An 18,139-nucleotide genomic window follows, 5' to 3' on the forward strand; every position below is an offset into this window, starting at 1 on the left:
TGTGTAAGGAAAGAGAGAAAGAAAATTTGGCAGCCTGGCTATCAAACAGGGGGATAGCCAAACCCACTCAGCTCCTAATTTATCCAGGTCTAAAAAGCCACTTTTCCTTACTCAAAATACTCGGGGGCTTCTCTTAGTCAAGGCATTTCTAGATGGGATCTGCCAGTGAGCAATAACTGTTATGGAGCTGAGCAAAGAAGTGAATGGTGTTCCCAGAAGGAAGTTCCATCCAGAAAAGGGAAAAGCACCTGGATATTTTTACCCAGAAGTGGAAGAACACCAGATACCTGTAACAGGTTATTGGTGTAAGTGTGTCTGCAGGTTTATACTTTTTGTCTGTGTGGTGAGGTGGCTGAAAGCAAACACGTGAAGAACATGGAGTTATCCTGCAGAGCTGCCCCGATCCGGGCAGCCTCCTCTATGTCTTCATACACACTTGCAAAAAAAAAAAAAAAAAAAAACCTTTCGCAAGTCACAAACAATTCAGGATTCAACTAAGAAAACACAGAGTGAACCATATGGCCAGGGTGGCTCGAGTTGGCTGCATTTTCCCCCAGACAAAGAAGGGATTGAGAGTTGAAGGAAAGGAGAAAAAAACCCAACTTTCCGGCTGATGAAGCTGTTGTCTGGAGGCAATGATCCCAAATCTCAAGGCTTTATTCCAGGCTCCGACTGAGACGTGATATGTCATATGATTAGCATCTTTCATATTTACAAGAGTAGTGCAGGCTGCCAGTCTTTAGAGAAAGGCGAGAGAAAGAAGGGGCATATGCTGAAATGGATTTAGCATTTGAAAGAGAGAAAAGAGAGCGGATAAATACACTTAAACGAGGATTTAGTTTTACTCCCGTTGAGTTCTAATGGCTTGTTGATTGAGATTTTAGGGAGCCGGGACAGAGGTGTCAGCAGTAATTTAAAAGCGCCATTCAGCCCTCCCCCGGCGGAAGGAGCCGGGGCTGCCCTCTCAGGGCGGAGCGGTGCTGCGGCCGTAGTGGCGGGCTGGCGGGAGGGGCGCATCACCGCGCGGGCGGCTCCCTCCGCCGGGCGCGCGGCGCCATCTGGCGGCGGCGGAAGCCGCGGGAGCCCTGAGGGGACCGGGAAAACCGGGAAGCAGAGCGGGAATTCCCGGTGAGTCGGGCACCACTGGTACTCCCATGGAAGAATTTATCCCCAATACCCCAACCCATTCCTCCTCGTCCTGTCACTCCCCGCCCTTGTGACAAGTCTCTCTCCAGCGCTCTTGGAGCCCTCAGAGGTGCTGGATGGTGTTTAAGATGTTTGCAAAAGCTGCAGAAGGGACCTCGTAATTGTTTATAGCCAAGCTCTTCCTGGATGTCACCTACATGTAAACATGAGAGGTGACAGAATTGTTCTAAAAGACCATGGTGTTTTAATCTGAAGAACAGTGAAATACCATAAATACCATTAACTACACTGTAAGCATAAAAGGATTTCATTTCTCAAGCAGAAAAAGTCACTCTATTTATCAACCAAATAAAGGCACTTTAATAATTTTTAGTCTTATGACCACAAGGTCAAAAAGAAGTATCAATGCACTGAGAGCCAAACAAAAATACCCCAACATTAAATAAATATTAGATTACAAATTACCAGAGCTATTGCTATAGACAAGCAATTAAGATTTTGTTCATAAAATCAACACATTTTATTTTTCCTTTTTCTTGCACCGTTCTTCTTCCTCCCAGTTCTCCAAGTAAGACTTGAGAATGTCATTTAGCTGCTGCTCACACTGGCTTGCATGTTGTAAGCCATTTTCCCATCCTAGAAGCAGCAATAAACAGAGTAATTACATCTCTCTCTACAGCATCCATCATGGAACCAGCCCCTCGCAGTGCCAACATCTATTTCCCCAAGAGCATTGCCTGGCTGTGATATTTCTGCTTGGAAAATGGCTCTGTGGAGTTCAGTCACCAAGATGCTTTATTTGATGTCGGCCAAGCAGGTAAAGTTGTAAACTGTACATGTGCAACTTGCACATTCTTGCAATATATTAGATTTTGAGTGTAATATTAAACATTGGAGTTTATACATAAACTGATATGAATATAGTGGTTGCTCTAGCGTACACACCATATATTTTATATGTTATTATAAACATTGTAAGGTGTATTGTACATAGTGTAATTAAAGATATCAAGGTGCAGGTTTCAAATACCCCAGCAAAGAAGCTCTTACCTCTGCAGTGGTGAATTACTCTCCCCCACAGCCTGTTCCTGCTCAGACAGGGCAGACTCCCCACAATCAGCAGGTGCCTCTTGGCCCTCGTTAGTGCCACGTTCATCCTCCTCTCCGAGTCTATGAACCCAAAGTGCCTGGTCCTGACACAGGACAGCACAATGATCTCCCTCTCAGCACCCTGGAATGCATCCACCGTGGACACCTGCACAGGCTTGACCTCAAAAGCCTCGGAGTGAACCCCACTGAGCAAATTCTGGATCTGGGGGCAAAGAAACAGGGAAGGAGGTGAGTTTGGCTACTCAGAGTACATTTAGGAGAAGGGCTTTATTGATTTTTGTTACTGATTTATGACACAAACCTTATACATTTGTGATTTATAAAGGGTAATCACACCAATATCAGCTCCTTCTATTCCACTTGCAATCAGAGACTGGATGAGCTTGACTGTAAAATGAGCTTCTGCCATGTTGTAAAAGCTGTTGTCTCTTTCAATCTGGGAAGAGGGAAAAAGATTCCCAAATTAGCTCTCACCAAAAATGTAAAAAGGAATGGAATGGAGGGAAAATGACAACATTGGCTGGTTACATAAGCGGTGCTGAGGAACTCACCTGCTCCATGCCATGGACGCTGTAAAAGCAGAGCGTTGGCAGCCACTCCAGGAGAGGAGCCCTGTCCCCCTGGGAGATGCCATCGATGAGGTGCCCGCTGTAGAAGAGCTCGTTGGCGATGGCACTGAGGGCGGGGTGGCAGCGGTACTGCGTCCGGAGAACAATGGGCTCGTGGCCCTGAAGGATGACACACACATCAGGGCTGGCATGGAGCTGGGAGCAAGCTGGGCTAGTGGAACCTGTCCCTGTCTGTGGTGGGGGTGACCTTGAGGTCCCTTCCAACCCAAACCATTCTGTGATCTTAAGGAATTTTGCAGTGCTGTAACCCTGATCCTCTGACACCTGGAATTGCCCATGTGACCTCAGGGGAGTTACAGTCCCGCTCTCCACCTTTTCCAAAGGTGTGTTCAGCAGCACCTACCATTAAGCAGAGTCGGTCAAAGAGGGTCTGCTCCAATCCCTGCTCATGAACACTCTCAGACCCTTGGATAGTTGGTGGCAGTTGCTTGGGGTCTCCAACTAGGATGAGCTTTTCACACTGAAACCTAAATAAGAATGTGAAAAAAACAGTGTTCTAAAAAGGATGTTAAAGTGTTCATAACCAAAGTGTGTGCTTGTTTCTGTATCACACTGCTTCCCATCAGCCTCCCTCCTCCACCCCAGTTTAATAACACCTAAGGACAGGCCTCTATTTGAAATCGCCCTTCCTGCTGCTGGGGTGTTCCTGGGCTCACAGAGGTGTGCAGTGTGGCTCTGCTGGGAGCTGGTGCCCCTGTGAGGCCCCTGAGGTACAGGAGGGCTGTACCTGGCGATGGGGAGCAGGGAGGCAGGCTCAGTCATCTGGCTGCACTCATCCAGCACCACCACAGGAAACCTGAGCGCCTTCAGGCAGGGGAAGGGGCAGGCAGCACACGTCACTCCAACCACCTTCACCTGCCAGCAGCGAGGAGAAAACAGGCAGGCAAAAAGTTGAAATCGTTTCATAGTTCATCTCTGTGCAGCACCTAACTAGAGCAGGAGAATACAGCTAAATTTATTTCTAGACACAGGACACTAAGCTACACCTGTGCAATCAAACCTAAAGTTCACTTTGTATTTCAAAACCAGGAGTTTTGAATTATAAATTCCCAGTTTCCATGTGCTCAGCCCTGTGGATAAGACACAGCAAATCCCTGCTTTCCCATCCCATCTCTTTGACTGTACCTGTTGCAGAATAGTTTTATTGGTCCCCAGTTTATGCTGCTCAATGCTCTTCCTGACATAGATTTTCTCAGCCGGAGTCAAATCTTCTTTCAACAGAGCAAGCAGCTCTTTCAGCTGCTCGTTTTCATTTCCTGAACCTGCATGTAAACTTCAAAGAAGATTTTGTAACATACATTGCAGTAACTGAAAACAACAGCGCTTGGAAAAATAACCACACTTGATAACAATGTATTAACCTAACCCAAATTGCTTCAAATCCCTCAAAGAGGTTTCTTACCTATGGGGAAGAATTGCTTTCGTGATTTTCCTTACACTTCCCACTCTTATAAAATCCTCAAATCCAAGCTCGAGCAGACTTGAAAGAAAAAGAGATGATAAACATTACAGAAAGGGAAAGATGAAATCTTTAGAAAACTTTAAAACTGGTTTCAAAAGACACATCAGAACACTCAGGAACACAAACTTCAGTGATCACTGAGATGAAGTACCTCAGTAATTCAACAAAATCAAAATAAATTACCTCATCGTGATTTGATGCCTTGATGATTCCCCTCTCATAGTCTTCCATATGTATCTTCCCTTCCTTTTTCCTTCCAAACCATGCATTTATTTAATGCTAAATTTTCACAAATCTGATCCCCTCTGCTCCTCCTTCCCCTACTGGTACATCCCAAAGATCCCTGAGCAGTACTTCTTGGTCCTGATGGATTTTAATAGCATATTTGATGAGAGCAGAGCCTAAAGTAGTCTTCTGTAGATGTTTTATGTACCTTTCACCCTTTTAACTGTGCAAAAGAGCTGAGGTACAATTAAAGTCTGTGTGTGCCACTTTTTAGGGAAACAAATCAATCTTTTTGATGTGTTTCACAGGAAATACCAGCACAATTACCACTACAGTGTAAGTGCATTATTGGTTTTGGAAAAAGAACCATAAAAGGCTCAGCAACCCACCCCAGCAGGATCCTGTCCACAGCAACGTTGGTGGAAGAAGCAATGAGGAGTTTCCATGGAGTTGCCCTCGGACCCTCTGTAGCTTCACTGCTTTCAAAGAGCTGCACCAGGAACAAGATGACCACAGACAGCAAGTAGCTCTTGCCAGCTCCAAAAACACCTGGGGTTTTGGAAGAAAAAGCCCAAGTTACAAGTGAGAATTTCCTAGAAATCAATTGCTTTAACTTCAGTTATGCTGTGATTCCTCTAAAATAATTGCATGGGCTTGCTTACACTTACAAAAACAATACATAGTTGTATTAATAAATAGCTAATACATGATAAAAGCTAATACATGATAAAAAGTGGTTTGCATATGAAAAGAAAAAAGCTGAAGACAATAAATAATTCTGATTTTATGTATAGGTATTTCTAGGCAAAACCTCCTATGCTTCAGTGAAATCCTGGAAAAGGCAGAGTGAAAATTTAATTTAGATTTAATTTCAAGGGGCAAAAGCTCTGTGCTGACAGAATGGATGTATTAATGTCACAGTCAGTATCAGAGGGGCTGATTCTGGCATTCTAGATTGATGGCATTTCCCATTAATCAACATTTGTGCAAAGCTACAACAGCAGGAAATATCACAATTCTTGGCTGTGTACCACGTATGATTGTAATGGGGAAGCTCTGATGTTGCTCCCCTCCTTTGGGCTTTTCACAGGTCATCATCTGAGCCACGTGAATCAGCGATGCTGCTTGGTCTGGGTTCAGGGAGAACCTCTGGATCATCTCTTCAGCCACTCCCATTGCCACTTGAGAGCTCACAGGGCCAGGCATCATGGAGCACTTCACACTCATGGCAGGTGGAGTGAATTTCCTTTTGTTGACTCTTTTTGTAGCATTTTCAGAATCAAAATTCCTAGGAAAACAAAAAATACCCAGTAGTAGTGATATGATACAAATTGTATCTCCTGGTTCTGATATTTCTGCACTGGACTGCTCACAGAATCCCAGGACAATAACTCACATTTTCAGGAGATATGGGATCAGTGGTAATGTGGATGGATTGAAGTGCTCCTCCATGTTCCTTAGGGAGGCCAGCTCACCACTGGCATTACACACCAGCAAGGCATGAACACACACTGCAAGGGCCACAGAGAAACAAAAGGAGAAAGGAGTCAATAGAGCAGAAATTGCAAATCAGCTAAAGAAATGAATTATAAAATGCCAAAAGAGTTATTAACTGATTTTATCTTCTCTGTTTACAAAACAAAACAACCCCAAAGCTTTAACTTAATTCAACAGCAAAACCAAGAAACTTTTGCAGTCACAGACTTAATACATGGCTTTTTATAAAAAATAAATTTTCCAGTGAGTTGTTTGAGGTTTCTGCATTTTGTTTTTTAAGGACAGTAAAAACATATTCCTTTTACTTACACTTTTACAGTCAACTTGCATTGTACATCATATTACATAATTTACTACTTCCCTCATATTATTCTCATTTCTTCCCCACCCCTTTGCAATTTGCCAGCTACTTTGCAGGTTTAATTGCATTAATTAATGTATTCAATATATATTCAAACACACAAGGAAAAAAAAATACTGTGAATTAAATCATGTGCAAGGTTTGAGAAATTCTCAAATTCTCAGCAGCTCATCCTTCATTGCTGGCTGGATTTTTCCTTAGTTGTTTCCCACAGTTCTCAATGTGGCTGTGGAACTCACTGTTGGATCTCCAGTTGGAGGGACTGTAGCCTTTCAGTGGTAGCAATTCTATCTCATTGTTGGAGGATGGTCCAAAGAAAGCACTGCTTGCAATGAAAGTATCAATGGGATCAAAGTTCAGAGTCTTGGAAACAACCCAGATGTCATCTGCCAAAAACAACAGAGAGTCCTCATCAGCCTCTCCCACTGCCACCTTTGAAATCTGATGTTTAAGGTGTGCTCACCTTTACTGTAGAGAGAAGAATGCTCCTTTCTGCTTAGCTTCAGGTATAATTTGGGTTTGGAGTCACCATCAAAGCTGGCAGGTGTATTCATGAATTTCTTGAACTTACTGTACTTCTGTGTTGGAATTTCAAAGGCTTTCCTGGGAAATTGTAATTAATAAAAAAAAAAAGGAAAAAGGTATGTAAAACCATCAGCACATTTTGGATTCAGCACCAAAAGCAAGAAACCTCCATTTATCTTGACTGCAAAATCTTCTCATATCCAGACACAATTAAATTGTTTCCTCTACAGTTAAACAGCACAGAATAGCCTTTGAGATGACTTCTGGCATTAAAATTAGAATCTTGAAGAGAAGAAATCAAACTCTCCTACTGAGGATTAAATGAACAAAGTTCAAATGCAACAGTTCTGACACTAAGCAATTGATCACGTTGCTGGTCAGCAGTTCTGATTCTTGCTAAAAACAAATACCATTGCTATAAATATTTTTCCTTCAGTAATATAGCTCTTGCATTTCTTTACAGAAAGAAATCTTTACTCTTTAAATGTAGAGAAAATGTGTTAAATCCTGCTGAAGTCCTGGGCTACTGGAATATTCATAAACCTTGAAGTGGCACAGCATTTGAGGATACCTCACCAAAAGCTGGCTTTCCTCATAAACAGCAATCTTTTGACTCCTGAGGTATGTCCCAATACTTTTTGTGTCGTGGAGCACTGCACCAGCTCTGGATTTTGTCTGTGTGGGGTTCACATCTTCAATCCACTTGAAAAAGGAGCACTGCTCAGCTTTTGGGGCATCACAGGCATAGAACAAACGGCCCTGCAAGGGAAGGGAGGGGGAAAAAGTCCATAAGCACCAAAACAAGTAAGAAAAAAAAGAGAAAGCAATGGATACTTTCACCCCCAAAGTGTAAAAACCACAAGGAATAAACAGCACCTTGTTTTGACCTTCTTTTTTAACCATCACCAGCTTAGCAGGGTGCATGTGGTTGCAGAGTGGGGCACAGCTTCCTTGGGCCTGGCTTTGCCCATCTTTCACTGCAGTGTACAATGATATGTCCACCTTGGAGAGGGCATGGTGCAGCCTCTGGGCCAACTCAAACAGCATTATGTTCAATTGCTCTTGGTGGGGAAAGGACAACAACAGAATCATTAGCACACACTTAAAATGCTTACACAGCTACACAAAATCCAAACAAATGTACTTCCATTGGAAAATTTCCATCCCAAATCAAAATATTTCATCTGAGTCCTGAAAGAAACCACGTGACCTGAAAAATCCACTTATTCCAAGGGAAAAAAAAAAAGGCTTAGGTATCTTAAGACTGGAAAACAGCCCTGAGGTTACAGAGTTGAACAGTGTGTACTGTCTTTTTGGCTTGCCTCTGCAATTTTGGATATAGACTAAATATATTTCAGTAGAAATATAAAAAAAATGAAATGCACCCTGCTGTTTTAATAGGCAATGTTTAAAATGACAGCATTTCACAGAGCAGAGCCTTACCTGTCAGAGCAGCTTTAAAAACCTGCTTGTAGTGAGTGTGAGACTGAAACACAGCTGGGATGGAAATCTTTCTTTTAGGAAGATTGGTGTGTTTCACTTTATCCACAGGAGGAAAAGACAACTCAGAAATTGTTATGTCCTAAAAAGACCCAGGAAAATAAACCATTAAAAACTGTAAGACCTTGAATGAGAAAATTGCAGATTTGTAAAAAAATACTAAAAAATACTAAAAACTTCCCTAGAGCTTGGGCTGCCATTTAGGATGCACTATGAGGTTAAAATTTGCTCCTTGCCAAACAGCTTGCATTTATAATAACACAGATAATACTTCCAAAGGCTTTAGAATAAATGTTATGTAGTTCAAAATCATGTTTTCCACCACTAGGCATGGGGAAGGAGCACACAAACCCAATTTTCAACACCATTTTGCACAGAAATAAATGAATTATAAGTGTCTTCATAAGCTTTTTAAGTCTGGTATATGGATTTTACACACATATATATATTTGTATATAAAAACACACACAATGTGTATACCCATGTATATGTTAAATATCTTAGTTATTTCCTTTCTCTGCTTCACACAAATCAAATACTGTACTGGACAGTTTTATAGAACCAAAAAAACTTGAAAAAAAAAAGAGTCAACATTTTCTTCAACTCTCAAAACCATTTGACAACTTAAAAAACTTAACTTTTGGTTGGTTTGGTGCTTCAATTTGCCTAATTTGCTCTACTGATCACAAACACATGTGCTAAGTGTTTAGGTGCTTATTCAGTGCCATAACTTGACTTTTACACAACTAAAACTGAAGGAATTTATAATAATTTGAAGTCAGAGACTATGACTTGAAGCAAAAATTGGTGTTGATTAAAATGATGCTGATACCACAATTAAGAAAAACCCACAATTTCTTACCAATCAGAGATGTCAAAACAGCCCAGCACCTTTTCTTTCATCTTCCTGCCATTGACATTCAGATTAAAAATCTAAATCTGGCACTGAACTACCTTTATAAAGGATTAGTCGTGGCATATGACTAATGTATTAAAAATACATTAAAAATTTAAAAACACATTAAAAATTAGAGACATTTTTTGGTGCCACTATGCAATCCTACTGATAACATCTGCAGGCAATGAGATAAATGCAGCACCGTGCTGGTGTCAGTGTCAGTGACAGCCCGGTACACACCTGGCCCTCTCCTGTTCCGCCGTGGCAGCTCAGGTGACTCAGCACCTTTTGTGCGGCCGCAGACAGAGGTGCCTGCGGGAAGTGCAGGGCGAGCGCGTTCCCCGCTGACACCGGAGCGGCCCCCGCAGCCCCGGAGCGCTCCCCGGGCCCGCCCCCGGCCGCCAGCGGCGCTGCAGGGCTGGCAGCGCTCGGATCCGCGGCTCTGCTCTCTCCTGGCTCCGCCGCCGGCATTCCCAGCACGCTCCGGGCACAGATGTCATCCTCCTCCTCCTCCCCTTCAGCGCTGTTTTCAGGGATCAAATCGCTCTGAGCACTGCTTTGATACTTCAGCCACTTGCTTTGTCTGCCTTGGGCAGTCACATCGGGGAGCGCTGGTGGCACAGATCCCCTTTGCCCATCTTCCGGGTACTCCCCGAACACAGAGGGGTCAGAATTCCTGTCCCGGGCGCTGGCAGCACTCCTGGGAAATGCCACCGACTGGCTGCACAGATTGCCTCCTGAAGAGTCCAAAGACTGCTGGAAATGCTCACTCTCAGAGGGGTAAAACATGGCAGCAATCTCGTGGCTGGCAGGAACAGTGACAAAGGGAGCTCGTGTTTTCATTGTGGGTGTCAGTGCTGGCAGGCTGCATTCCTGTGCACGGCTGGATTTCTCCTGGGCTGTGGGGAAAATACAGCTTACAAGCAACCTGGGGCACCCAGGCATGGTGTGGGAATACACAAAATTAGAGGGTTTTGGGGAAAGCTGAAAAGGCAGGCCTCTGATACAGCAGAACTGTAAGTAGAGCTGAAGCAGCAGCCATGAGATAAGTCAGCAGAAAAATATTTAAACTGTAGAAAAAACAAGGGCAAATAGAACAATGGCCTGTGTATTAATGCTTGTCTGAACAGCTCTCTAAGCTGCAGAAAGTTTATCTAGCAAGATATTAGGAAGGTTAAAGCTTAATAATGGAGCTCTGTGCATTGTGTTTAAGGCTGACAAGCAGGTCTTGTATTTGAAATAAGCAAACATTGTTTTAACCAAAGGTACGTGCGCTCATGGTGATTAGATAGAACTACTGTCAATGTGCTTTTGCTTGGTGTGATTGGTCAAGAAGCTATTAAACGAAGTTGTAACATTAAGTTTTTTGGCCTGCTGCCTGAAATGTGAGCTGCTGGCATCTTCCCACTGTCATAACCATGTAATGAGACTGATGCTGAGAAATAAACAGCTCAGGGCACTTTGCACAGCAGCCCCGTCTGACACAGCAGCGTCAGATGGCTCTTCTGATGTACCAAAAGTAAGGAATTCTAAATTCTTCCTTCTACACCCTGCCTTCCAGCTGGGAAGCTCTCTGGATTGCTCCTGTGCAGTATTACACTAAATGATGGACTTTGTGTGATTCTTTTAATTAGTTTGTTTGATTTTTTAAAATTTCTTTGAAAATAATTTTTTTTTTTAAATTTCTTTGAAACCTCCATATTCAGAACACATTATGTAGCCATTCTGCTTGTATAAAAGACCTACTATTAAATTAAACATGGTTGTATTTTGGAGGTCATAAATCTGATGTCACTGACATCTGCCAACTAGAAAAAAACCCATTTTAACATTTGCTTTTTTTCCAAAAGATAACCCACAAACCTATGAATTAACATTGAACAACACAGATAAATAAGCTCTCACTACCAAAAAGGATCCTTTTGGCTACATTAATTATCATTAGTGACAGTTATAGAGAGGTGTCAAATGGGAGAGGGTCAGAGGACAGCTGAATATGGAAGAAAACTCAAAGCAGGTAAATAAAAACATAGGGATCATTTAGAAACTTAGCTTACAGCCTTCTTGCCCCCAGACTAGAAGCTGATTTTTCTTTATAAAACTAAATCCCTCTACTCAAGTCTCCTTCAGGAGACTATAATTGGCAGAGTAACTGTCTGTGATGGCCCAACTCATTGTGCTTCAAGAACTCAGATTTTCAGCTAAAACACTGTGAGGTGCCAGTATAACCCTGTGAATTCTTACTGAAGAAGAAATCTGGGAGTTGTGGTTCACTGGGTAAGAGCCCATGTGTCAGGGGCTCCTGGATGTCTCCAACAGGCTCCTCATTTCCCCAGGGTGGAGAAATTGCACAGTCTGGATCAAGTGGGGAAGTCACTTCTGGTGAAATCTACAGGTGAAGAATTAACATGGCAGGTTAATTAACATGACTGAAAAAAACCCTGGTTACAGCTCTTTCATCACCATTCTCTCTCATCATTCTAAACAATGAGATATCTCTCAGAGTTGAGATAAAACAGCTCCAAAAGTAAGAAATTGCCACGAACACACAGGAAATAAAGCCAAAAATGTTTGCAAGAGCCAGTCAATCCCCACCTTGCCAGGCTCCCAGGCAGTCCACTGTGCTTGTCTCGGGTCAGGGGGTGGGTGTGACACTGTCCATGGTGGCACTTCAGGGTGCACATCCAGTGCCAGTGCTAGGAAAAACAGAGAAGGGATGAAGCCATGCAGAAATTCTGAGGCCAATCACTGCCCTTCTCCTTTTACTTTCACTTACAGCACTGATTTATTCCTGGCTCTTCAATAACATCAGGCTTCACTTGAAAATTCCCTTCTCCAACAATGTCAACATCATCCTCATGAAGACTCCTGGAACCTGGAGACTTCATTAAAAAAAAAAAAAAGCCTAAGTAAAAACTTGGTAGAAATTAAACTGCTTATCTTCTTTTTTTCAAAGTGCAACTGATCAAAGGAGCAGAAAAAACAAAGTGACACATTGTGAAGTTCTATGACAAAGGTAAGTAAAAATAATTGGTTTTTATATTATTGTAGCAGTTTAAAAATGAACTATTTCCTATCCTAAATTGACAAGATACTTTCTTGCACTAAGGTTAGTATGGATAACTGAACAAAAAAAAAAAGTTTTACCTGTCTCAAGTCATAAAGGTCATAATGCCTTGAAAAGAGGGGTGAGAAAAATGTCTCAGCTGCCAAGTCCACATTGTCTGGGTGCTGCTGCCATCCGTGCTGGGAGCATGGAGCTCTCAGCACCACCTCACTAGCTGCTGATCCTTTCACTTGGTACCCTTGGAAGGCAACAGGCTGCACAATGCATGGAATTATCACTGACAGCAAGGAAAAACTGCTCTGCAACTAGCTACAGTCAGTACAGGTACTTGTTACACATACAACAAAAATAACCTGTTGACTCTGCAGAAGAGAAATAAAAAAAAAAAAATCTGTTTTTTTTTTCCCTGTAATTTGAGTTTTAAACTCTCCCTGAAAACATTAGTACAGTGAACCGTACTAAAAATAACAAATTTTATTACTAAAATTTTATTAGGACTTAGTGCAATATATTGCAATTAGCAAAGCATTGAACTGAAATTTAGGAAGCACTGTTAATTACACTTGAGTTCCACAGCAATGGTACCTTTGGTTGCCAGTCAGATGGCCCAGGGTCCCTTTGGGCTGCTGCTATTGGTACAATATATGCATCTGTCTTCTGTAATAAACTGTCCACAGAGCTGGGCTGCACAGGAAAGTACCAAAAACTAGTTAGTCTAACAATTTAATAACCATTTAAAGTGAAAATTTAGGCTAAGAAATGTTTTGTATTTATACAAAGGAAGCCTTTTCAGTTACAGCTTTTTTATTTGGAAGCCATCCATGACAGGGTAAGAAACCATGTTTTTCAAACAGAACAGGAAAAAGAAGATTTCTAAAATGTTTCTTTAAGCTTTAGATTGATTGAAAAGGAAAAAAAAAGGCTGTTAAAAGCATTTTTTACATAACAGAATAAAAATCAATGTGAATTAACAAACACAAACAGTGTTCCCAGTGTATTTCAACCTAAATGCTAAAATTCCAAGGAGAGCCATGCATTTAAAAAGCTAGTGGGGGAAAAAAAAGGTGGTAAAAGATGGAGTAGGGAAGGAGAATTACCAGACATATTGATGGGATATTAAAAATGACTAAATACTACACTTTTCATGAAGTTTCTTGTCATACATGAGGCCTCCTGAATATTGTCAAGATGATATCTTCTATTTATTACCAGCTTCATAAACAATGCCTCTAAGCAATTTATAGCTCAACTTCTATGGTTTCTAACCCAAGAATTTTATTCCAGGAGCCAGGTGGAAAATGAATTTATCTTGTACAGATAAATATATGTAGTCAAAAATTGGTTACCATCAGGGCAGGAGAATCAAAGTATGAACAGGAAGATGCCTGTAAACTGTCTGAGTAAGGCATTTCCGTAAACTCTTTTATAGCTACAAGAGATGGAAAAGCACAGTGAGTTACAGTCAATAGTCTGGGGTTTTTTACATGAAAACATCTGAATATTTACAGCTTTGCAAACCTTACCCATGCAACCCATGCACAGTTAGGATTTAACTGAATGAGAGCAAACAGACTTGGAGCTCACAATGTTGCTTTAAACAGCACAAATTGCACGAGGGAACCTACATAACACAGCACTCTAAAGGTATTGCTAAATGAGGAGAAAGGAGAGCAATCAAACAGGTATAGACATACAGAATCCAGTTTGAAATAGAAGCTGCCCTAACCTTGGTCCTTCTCAAGGGGTTCAAGTGTCTCCTTAGGAGGGTCTGTTCCACAGAACATGTTGGTGTTCTCCTCCATCCTTTGCAAGCTCTCTAATGCTGTGCTATGCTGTGTCAAAGCTCTCAGAAGAGCAATATCATTCACCAAATCAGGGAACCCTGAGCAATTCTCAGCCACTGCTGTGCATTTCAGGCAATCCACCCCTACTGTCTCTCCTCGGCAGGCTTCAGGAGAAGCAGTTCTGCACTCTGCATTTTCCAGCACAGTTCCTCCTACTGCTGTTTCCTCTGGAGATGAACAACCTCCTCCTAAAGGATCTGATTTCTGTGACAAGGCCAGCAGAGGGCTGCCTGGTTTCATGTCACCACTCCTAGCAGCCCAGAAGTGCTCTGAGCCAACATCTGGCGATTCCATACATCCAAGCTGTGTAACTCCTCCCTCAGTCTTTTGGTCCAAGGCAGAAATTATTCTGCTGGGAGAAATACCTGTGAGCCACTCTGGGAGCCACCTTCCAGTGGCTTCAGACAGCCTGGTTTCAGGGTGACATTCATTAACACTGGTGTCCCCAGGCAGGAGATCAGAGTGCTGCTTTTTCAGCCAGGATGTGCCACTGATGGTGAGTGCTGCACAGCCATCCAGATCCTCCTCTTGCTTTGAGCCTCCAAAACTTGACTGACTCTCACTGATCTCTTTTATGTTGTGTCCATCCCCTAGAAGTTCCACTTGGGTTTTGGTCTGGTTTGCAGCATCTTCTACAGCTCTCCTGGCATCACTGTCACAAAGCTGGGGTGGTGGACCCCTCTCTCCATCAGATTTGGAACATTTGACTTCATTTTTGCTTTGTGTCTCTACATCACAGCAAGAATGAGGCTTCCAGTGAGGGCTCCAGGCAGCACCCTGTGCTACATCTCCTCCCTGGAAGCTGCCTGGGCTCCATGAAGGTGTGTCTCCCTCAGAGAATCCCTTCCCTTCTCTCTCACACACATCTTCATTGTCCATGTCATTAAAATCAAAAGCCTCCATTAGGTTAAAGCTAACCTCCATCAGTTCCCCATCAGGACTACAGCCTGTGCCCTCCTTCCCAACTCCAGCTTCAGCCAATGTCACATCCCCAGAGAGCTCTGGGTCATTAGACAGTCCCTCTGAATTTTGCCTTGGTTGAAACTCACTCTGCATCTTCACAGAGCAATTCTCCCTAAGCCTGTCAGTCCCTGAATGCTCCCTGTATCCAAAGGGATGGCTTTCAAAAGTGGTTGGACTTGCTGAAGGTGAAATGTCACCTGAGGATGGGACAAACTGACTGCCACTCATTCTACTCACAGTGGACTCAGGTAGGAAGTAACTACTTGTGTTGCAGTCACCTTGTAAATCTTGACTTAAATAATTTACCTTTTTGTCTTGTCTGTGTCCTGTGACTTCTTCACCACAAGGCTGTTCAGCTGAATTTGCAAGTGCTAGAACATTCCAGTCCTTTGTATCCTTTACATTTCCCTGCACAAAAGGCAGGTGCTGGGTATCTGGAACGAGTCCTTTGGCAGGGTCACCTGAAGGAGCAGGCAGGACAGGGCTTTTTCTGTCACATAAACCTGCATTTTGTGCTGCCTGAACCCTGGAAAGGCAGCCTGTGGCTCCAAATGTTTGCTCTCTGTGGTGTCCTTGTGCTGGTTTGGACTTGAGCAGAGCAATGATCTGTGCTGTGCTCCTGATGTGGTGGGACACTGCCCCAGCACCAGTGTGCCCAGGGAGGAGAGGAGATTCCTGCTTCCCAGCCAACTGATGGGAGTTCTGCCTCTCTGTCCCCTCCCAGCTGTCACTGAAGGGAGCAGAAAGCAGGGAGGACACAGACATTTGTTCTCTGCCCTTGTCCCTGCACCCCTCTTCCTGACTGCCTGCAGAGGGATTTGTTCCTGCATCCTTCCTGCAAACCGTGGAAAACAACGGAGAGCTGATGTAAAACTGGGATGGAAAACTCCCTTGGCACCCCTTAGGTGAGGGCAACACTGCTGCTTTTCCTTCATCTTCCACAGCTGGTGTTTTCTTCTCAACTTGGCGTGGCCCTCGGAAGCCCTGGGAGAGAAATTGGCAATTAATCCATGTTTTGTAATCATACTCAAAATGGGGCACACTGCATTCTGATCAAATGGCCTGGGAATATATTCTGATCAAATCCATGAGGATTCCACAGGTGCACAGAAACAACCTTAAGCCTTGTGATTTTTACTGTAGGCAACATCCATCCTGCTAAACCAAATCTCCTAAATGTGGAAAAAATACATTCTGGATTACAGCTTGTGATAAATAGGTATGACTCGTGCTGATAAAAAATTGAAACAGTAATCAATATTGATACAGTAATTAATATTTGAGAATAATAAAACAGTTAAAAGTTGTAATGCCAAAGAAGAGATGGAAAGGAGGGGGTCCACCCACCAGCAGGTGTTCTCAAGGACCACAGGAAAGAAGCTGAAGATACAGTTGCTAAAAATGACCAAGAACCTGGTTGGGTCCAAGAAAATGCTAATTATAAAGGACTTATTGCTTTGATATGTAGATGCAGCGATACGTTAGTTTTACACTGCATATAAACACGAGACATAAAATTGGGAACAAAAACTCACCGTAAACTTCCTTTTCAAGCCAACAGGGAGATGTCTTGGGGGTAGAAGAGCAGGTTTGACACCATTTCTGTCCACTGCTGGAGTTTCTGCTTGCTTTGGCCGCTCTTCAGAAGGCTTTTCACTCACTTTGGCTGCTTCAACTGTGATTAAATATCGCTCACTTTCCAAATCATCTCCAGGAGTCACCTGGAAAAGGGACAGCAGCAGTGTATACCTGATAGTACTGTACAAAAAACAATATTATATAGCTTTATTTTTAAAAACATACAGTCTTTTGAGTACTTGTAAGTAAAAAATTCAGCTGCTTACACCTACTATATCACAAATGCCAGATAACTTTTATTTATACATATATTGTAAAAAGCAGCAGCACTTAGCTCCAATGATTATTTCATTTATCACTGTAATACACTGCTTTTACCACAGAGCAAGAAAAATTCCATGAAAGCTTCTGGACAAACAGTAAGATCTGGTAATTAATAGAAGCTGTTTTCCCTTTCCATTGTTTGCACTGTAGCAGAGTTCCATATCAGCCACTAGAAAAATTACTCTTTTGGCTGCCAAACAAGTGTTTTGAATGCTGCCTGAAAGACCAACTACAGCCAGATATAAAAACAACTCTGAACAAAAGATACCTGAGATTTTATAAAAATACTCTCCAGACATTGTCCTTTATCATCAAACAAGGTAGCCTGCAAAATACAAAATAACATTTTAAATAACCACACATTTATTTCACAAATCAACTAGACTGCCACTGGCAGCAGCAGATATTAAAGCCATCAGTGTTAAATCTGAATTTTCACCTGATTTCTGCCAGTTCTAACCCTCAGAATTCCATCTTGCCATGTTTTTGATTTTTTCATCTTTTGGTGAGTGTATAACACCTGTTTTAAATATGTGAAACATTGAAAAAACAAGAAGTAAGAAAACGTTCAAGTATTTCAGCAGCTACAGTTTTTAAACTTAATTTATTCCACAGTGTTAAAAATCACTCACAGTAAATTCTTGAGAGGCCATTGCTTTGGCAACACAGACACCCAACAGGTTCTTTCACAAATATCCCACACCTTCCCACAGCCAGAGAGACAGGGAAATGGCCAGGATGCAGCAGAGCTGTGAAGGAAAAGTGTGGACAAAAAAATTCTTATTTTTTCTGCTCAAAAAGAAAAGATAATTAGATGCAAGACAGTAACAAACCAGTGGAGTAGAGCTGCTGTGAGCATTTTAAAGAGAAACCTCAAAAACAATCTAACAGACTGCTGTTAAAAAAGAAAAAATATTTTTAATAGATGTCAAGATATTTCCAGCTTTTAGACAAGTTCATTCATTTAAATGAATGGCTAGCATCGCTGAAAAATTCAGAATTACTTGAAA

The 18,139-nt window shown here is 42.3% G+C and overlaps 1 protein-coding gene and 1 long non-coding RNA gene across 3 annotated transcripts in view; one reads left to right on the top strand and one right to left on the bottom strand.

The window, feature by feature from the left end:
• LOC113459100 (uncharacterized) lies at positions 1 to 11,029 on the top strand. The gene is made up of 4 exons (XR_012580537.1): positions 1 to 1,963; positions 4,881 to 5,154; positions 5,663 to 5,804; positions 7,419 to 11,029. It is a non-coding gene; the product is annotated as an uncharacterized LOC113459100 (long non-coding RNA).
• Positions 1,483 to 18,139, bottom strand: part of ZGRF1 (zinc finger GRF-type containing 1) — a 17,686-nt gene continuing 1,029 nt past the window's right edge. Inside the window, exons 2-28 of one of the 2 annotated variants that reach the window (XM_074541902.1) lie at positions 17,762 to 17,878; positions 17,569 to 17,649; positions 17,398 to 17,454; positions 16,763 to 16,948; positions 14,147 to 16,211; positions 13,767 to 13,849; positions 13,006 to 13,104; positions 12,130 to 12,235; positions 11,949 to 12,049; positions 11,598 to 11,742; positions 9,594 to 10,252; positions 8,399 to 8,537; positions 7,832 to 8,016; positions 7,527 to 7,714; positions 6,894 to 7,033; positions 6,670 to 6,816; positions 5,969 to 6,083; positions 5,604 to 5,860; positions 4,962 to 5,121; positions 4,288 to 4,365; positions 4,011 to 4,158; positions 3,613 to 3,740; positions 3,229 to 3,352; positions 2,808 to 2,984; positions 2,558 to 2,692; positions 2,197 to 2,458; positions 1,483 to 1,782 (exon numbers count right to left, since the gene is read on the bottom strand). In XM_074541902.1, the coding sequence (XP_074398003.1) occupies positions 1,667 to 1,782; positions 2,197 to 2,458; positions 2,558 to 2,692; positions 2,808 to 2,984; positions 3,229 to 3,352; positions 3,613 to 3,740; positions 4,011 to 4,158; positions 4,288 to 4,365; positions 4,962 to 5,121; positions 5,604 to 5,860; positions 5,969 to 6,083; positions 6,670 to 6,816; positions 6,894 to 7,033; positions 7,527 to 7,714; positions 7,832 to 8,016; positions 8,399 to 8,537; positions 9,594 to 10,252; positions 11,598 to 11,742; positions 11,949 to 12,049; positions 12,130 to 12,235; positions 13,006 to 13,104; positions 13,767 to 13,849; positions 14,147 to 16,211; positions 16,763 to 16,948; positions 17,398 to 17,454; positions 17,569 to 17,649; positions 17,762 to 17,782 (6,102 nt within the window). In that variant the 5' untranslated portion in view covers positions 17,783 to 17,878 and the 3' untranslated portion in view covers positions 1,483 to 1,666. Of the gene's footprint in view, positions 1,783 to 2,196; positions 2,459 to 2,557; positions 2,693 to 2,807; positions 2,985 to 3,228; positions 3,353 to 3,612; positions 3,741 to 4,010; positions 4,159 to 4,287; positions 4,366 to 4,961; positions 5,122 to 5,603; positions 5,861 to 5,968; positions 6,084 to 6,669; positions 6,817 to 6,893; positions 7,034 to 7,526; positions 8,017 to 8,398; positions 8,538 to 9,593; positions 10,253 to 11,597; positions 11,743 to 11,948; positions 12,050 to 12,129; positions 12,236 to 13,005; positions 13,105 to 13,766; positions 13,850 to 14,146; positions 16,212 to 16,762; positions 16,949 to 17,397; positions 17,455 to 17,568; positions 17,650 to 17,761; positions 17,879 to 18,139 lie in introns of both variants that reach the window. The other variant, XM_074541903.1, reaches the window with a different exon arrangement.

Source organism: Zonotrichia albicollis, chromosome 5 (assembly GCF_047830755.1).
Source record: "Zonotrichia albicollis isolate bZonAlb1 chromosome 5, bZonAlb1.hap1, whole genome shotgun sequence".
Lineage (NCBI taxonomy): Eukaryota > Metazoa > Chordata > Aves > Passeriformes > Passerellidae > Zonotrichia > Zonotrichia albicollis.